Here is a 5,519-nt window from a genome sequence, read left to right as displayed (position 1 = left end):
AAGTGGCAGCATCAATGGACTCAAGCGTGGCAACAGTAGTGAGGTTGGCCCAGGATTGGGCAGTGTTTCGTTCTGCTGTGCATAAGGTCGCTATGGGTCAGTATCGACTCGACGGCACCTAACAACAACAACAATATAATTAAATGCACTGGACTGCAAGGTCAGCAGTACAAACCCACCAGTTGCTCCTTGGAAATGCTAGACAGTGTCACCATGAGTTGGAATGGACTTGGCAGCACTTAACAACAATGACATATAACTAAAACATCTTCACTGCAAATATGAAAGCTTTTCTAATTACCCATTTTAAGCAGGAAAGGCATTATCTTTTAAAAATTTATACTTGTTACCTCTTTAGCCTCTGTCTTGCTTTCCTTATTAGTGTCTTGAGTTTTAGAAGCAGCTTTGGCAGCCAACATTCCCATAATTCCTTTGGGCTGCTGGGAGACCTGTCTGGAAACAGGTGGTCCGTGACCATTGGTGGTCCACCCGTTATTGGCTTGTGTCTCACTCGATACCTGAAGATTGGACTGCTCATGCTTTTCGGAAGATGAGAAGTCAGCAGGTGCTCTACAGACTGCAGCTGCACACTGTATGGCGCTGTATCTGGTGACAGAAACCTCACATTAGTGTCAATTGCAAAGCATTGCTTTCAAATTCTTCCCAAAAATTTTAACCCTAATACTATAAAATCTGATAATTTTATATTAGAAATGGACTTTAGAAATTACTTAGAACTATAATTTAAATAAAGAAGCAGGTATTTGGAGAAAGTGATTTGTCCTAGGTTGTACAGCTAGTAGGAATTTCTGGATTGTACAAATGGTTAGCATGCTCAGCTGCTAACCAAAAGGCTGCCAGTTCAAACCCACCCAGAGGTGCTCAGAAGAAAAACCTGCAGATCTACTTTAACAAAATCTGCCATTAACAACCCTAAAAAGCCAGGAGCAAAAAGTGAAGAAAATCAAACATGCATGGAAAGTATTACTCAGGCCAAAGGACTAAAGGACTACGTGAACCTCAGCCTCCATGACCATGAGAGCAGACCTAGATGGTGCCTCGCTAACACTACCAATTACTCTGACAGGGATCACAACAGAAAGTCTAGGTTAGAGTGGGATACAAATGGGGAATAAAACTCAAACTGATTAAAAATAGAGATTGGTAGAAACTCTAAGACTGTGGCTCATCTTTATAAGCAGGCATAAAACTGAACAATAACACCAGAGAGGTATACACTCCATAGAATAATCAACCATACAGGATCAAAGGGAAGCATGTGCCCAGGGATAAAGCTCAGAAGGCAGGAAGGGATAGGAGAGGACACACAGGTAAGCAGGGAGGAAGTTGGAAGAGTGCTGTTACACTGGAGGCATTGCAATCAATATCATAAACAAAAATTTGCATGGATTATTGAATATGAATCAGAGCTGATTCAACAGCACTTAAGTTAGTAACAGAGCTAGAGTTGAAATCAGGTGTCTTCTATCACACCGTAATGAATATTCTTGCTTTTTTTGAAAAAGCATCCTAATTTAAAACAGAGTGAGAACACACCAAAAAAATAAATAAAAGATTAGTAGTTTTGCCATCCTTGGGAAATCAAATGGTTATCCCTTGTTTTTAAAAACCTTCACTTCTGAGGGACTGATATGCTGGATATATGAAGAACGTGACATTAGGATTGGAAGAAGACTCATTAACAACCTGCGATACGCAAGTGATAAAAACTTGCTTGCTGAAAGCCACGAGGACTTAAAATAGCTACTGATGAAGATCAAAGACCACAGCCTTCAGTACGGATTGCACCTCAATGTAAACAAAACAAAAATCCTCACAATTGGACCAATGTATATCATGATAATGGAGAAAAGATTGAAGTTGTCCAACACTTCACTTTATTTGGATATTAACACTCATGGAAGCAGCAGCCAAGAAATCCAATGACATACTGCATTAGGCAAATCTGTGGCACAAAACCACTTTAAAGTGTTCAACAGCAAAGATGTCAGTTTGAGGACTAAGGTGCACCTGGACCATGGTATTTTCAATAGCTTCATATGCATGTAAAAGTTGGACAATGAATAATGAAGACCATCAAAGAGTTGATGCATTTGGGTCATGGTGTTGTAGGAGAATACTAAAAGTACTGCCATGGCCTGCCAAAGAACAAACAAATCTGTGTTGGAAGAAGTAAAGCCAGAGTGCTTCATAGAAACAAGGATGGCGACCCTTTGTCTCTCATACTTCACACATGTTACCATGAGGGACCAGTCATTAGAGAATGACATCATGCTTGGTAAATGGAGGTTCAGTGAAAAAAAGGAAGAACCCTAATGAGATGGATTGGTACAATGGGCTCAAGCATAACGATTGTGAGGATAGCACAGGGCCAGGTAGGTAGAGTTTTGTTCTGTGAGTAGTGTCACTGTAAGTTGGAACCAACTCAACAGCACCTAACACAATAAAAAATATTGACTGAATCAAGGGTAAGAGCATCAAGTATTAACATATTTCCTGGCAAGCTCTCCCAGTCAGAGCAAGCCATGTTTTAAAATATGGAGGGAATGTGGAACTCTCCACTGGCTCCTATAGCCTGTGGTCCGCCTTTACAGTTGCTTATGAATAAATTTTAATAATACTAACTAGCAACACCAGACAAGTAGCTGATCCAAGGCCAAGCAAAGAAATGCCAGTTTGTATGGCTTATTAAAGAAATAAAATATTCATCTCATCTTCCCCAATCATTGTAGATGTCCCTGTTTCATACAACTCTGTAATGTAACATACCATATTGGGAATGCATAACCCATTCAGCCTTTTCAAAAGCTTGCACTTAAAGCAAAGTTCCTCAACTTTTGCTAACTTCTCCCAGGGGATGAGTGAGAGTTCTTTGAAGGTAGAAAAATGTTTTATTGGTCTTTTGTATTTCAGGCAGTCAGCACAAGAGCTGTGACAGAGCCAAATGTCAGGAAATGCATGTTGAGACATCTGACCAACCATTTAAGTCACTGAAAGTGAGACTTCATCATTTCAATTCAGGATAGAAGTGGGATTTTAAGAAATTAAGTGATGACAGTCATTATCTTAGAGATTAGCTAGGCACACTGCTAGAGTACCTGGCCTAAGGAAAAAAAATTCCTGATATGTCATTTAATGTCAGAAGTAACTTCAGACTGGGCAGTTACAGACTTCCGCTCCAATAATCTTCCACTGACTTTTAACTCACATCAGAGAGACCTACATTAACACAAATACTTTTTTGCATCAGCATTAAGAACACACAGAAACCATTTACTTTCACCTATCATCTTTCTTTCTGGCCTTGTACTGCTTCTACACATGAGGAAAAGAGCAATGTTTTATTTCATTGTCAACATCTAACATTGGCCTAGAGACATTGCTTTCTCCATTTGGTCTGCATTCCACATGGTAAGGTCAGGACCAGGAATTGGCAATGAAGAAGAGACCAAGTTAGGTTGGGAACAGGTCCGAAGAAAGAAGAATCTCTGCTGAATGCTAAAATGTCAGTTTCTTCCTGTCATAACACGTCTTATAAAACACAAAACAATGAGTCAGATCTCAGTTGGCCCATAATTTTCATGAGCAATACAAATTTCTTGGTGATAAATTCTTCACATTTCTACTGGGACTACTTTAAAGTATTTAAAGTTCCATTAAAGTGCTTCCTGTTACCATATTTCTACTTGCTATGCTATATTTTAGTGGTCCCTATGCAAATTTCATTTTCAATTTTTGAGTCACTGATGGTTTGCTTACTTGCTAGATATAACAAAGAAACCAATTTTTAGAGTTTGACCTGTCATGACTAGATTTTAATTCAGATTTAAAAGCAGTGGCTCTGTAAAATAATCCCACTCCTTAGGAGACAGATGAGGCTTTCTGCTCTTGCAAAGACTTATGGCCTTAGAAACCCTACCCAGGGTTGCTATGAGTTGGAATTGATTCAACAGTACTTAACAACAACAACAACAATAACACTATAAGGGGGTTTCAAAACAATTCGTGGAAAAATGGAATCAAAAGACATAGGAGAGGATGGAAAACTTTCTATTACATTTTAAGAAGCAAGCATAACCTTCACACCAAAACTAGGAAAGAACATCACTAAGAAAGAAAATTACAGACCAATATCCCTCATGAACATAGACGCAAAAATTCTCAACAAAATCCTAGCAAACAGACTCCAGCAACACATCAAAAAGATAATACATCATGATCAAGTGGGATTCATATCAGGGATGCAAGGATGGTTCAACATTAGAAAAATGATCAACGTTATCCACCATATAAATAAGATAAAAGAAAAGAACCACGTGATCATATCAATTGATGCAGAAAAGGCATTTGACAAAACCCAACATCCATTCCTGATAAAATCACTCAACAAAGTAGGAACTGAAGGGAAATTCCTCAACACAATTAAGAGCATATACAACAGCCTACATTACTCTCAATGGAGAGAAACTGAAAGCCTTCCCTCTGCAAACAGGAACCAGACAAGGAAGCCCTTTGTCCCCACTCCTATTCAATATTGTGCTGGAAGTCTTAGCAAGAGCTATACAGCAAGACAGGGAAATTAAAAGCATCCAAGTTGGCAAAGAGGAAGTAAAACTCTCCATTTACAGATGATATAATCCTATACATAGAAAACCCCAAAGACTCAGTGAAAAAGCTACTAGACCTCAAAATTGGCAAAGAGGAAGTAAATTCTCTCTATTTGCAGATGATATGATCCTATACATAGAAACCCCTAAAGACTCAGCAAAAAAGCTACTACACCTCATTGGAAGATTCAGCAAAGTGGCAGGATATAAGATCAACATACAAAAATCAGTAGGGTTCCTCTATACCAATAATGACAGTGCTGAAATGGACATTAGGAAAGCAATACCATTTACAATAGCTGCATAAGATGAAATATCTAGGAATAAATGTAACCAGAGAAACAAACAACTTATACAAAGGAAACTACAAAACACTACTATAAGAAACCAAAAGAGACTTACAAAAATGGGAGAATGTACCATGCTTCTGGATAGGAAGACTTAAGATTGTGAAAATGTCAATACTGTCCCAAGCAATTTATACATATAATGCAATCCGAATCCAGATTCCAACGATATTCTTCAAAGAGATGGAAAAAACAATTACAAACTTTATATGGAAAGGAAAGAGACTCATGATAAGCATTTTTTAAGAAGAAAAAGGTTGGCAACCTCTCACTCCTTGACTTCAAAATTATACAGTTACAGTGGTCAAAACAGCTAGATACTGGTACAATGAAAGATAAACTGATCAATGGAACAAAATTGAGAACCCAGAAATTAACCCATCCACATACAGTCAGTCAACTGATTCTCCACAAAGTACCTAAATATATCACATGGGGAGGGGATAGTTTTTTCAACAGATGATGCTGGCAAAACTGGAAAACAATACGCAAAAGACTGAAACAAGACCTTCACCTCACACCTTATATAAAAACCAACTCAAAA

General features: G+C 38.3%; 1 protein-coding gene across 1 annotated transcript in view; it reads right to left on the bottom strand.

Moving 5' to 3' along the window:
* POLD3 (polymerase (DNA-directed), delta 3, accessory subunit) overlaps positions 1-5,519 on the bottom strand; it is a 62,506-nt gene that overhangs the window by 29,872 nt on the left and 27,115 nt on the right. The window contains exons 6-7 of the mRNA XM_006875413.1: positions 344-606; positions 267-268 (exon numbers count right to left, since the gene is read on the bottom strand). Coding sequence (XP_006875475.1) covers positions 267-268; positions 344-606 — 265 coding nt within the window. The remainder of the gene's footprint in view (positions 1-266; positions 269-343; positions 607-5,519) is intronic.

The sequence above is a fragment of the Chrysochloris asiatica genome, unplaced genomic scaffold (assembly GCF_000296735.1).
Source record: "Chrysochloris asiatica unplaced genomic scaffold, ChrAsi1.0 scaffold00326, whole genome shotgun sequence".
NCBI lineage: Eukaryota > Metazoa > Chordata > Mammalia > Afrosoricida > Chrysochloridae > Chrysochloris > Chrysochloris asiatica.
This window is presented reverse-complemented; position numbering and strand designations above follow the sequence as displayed.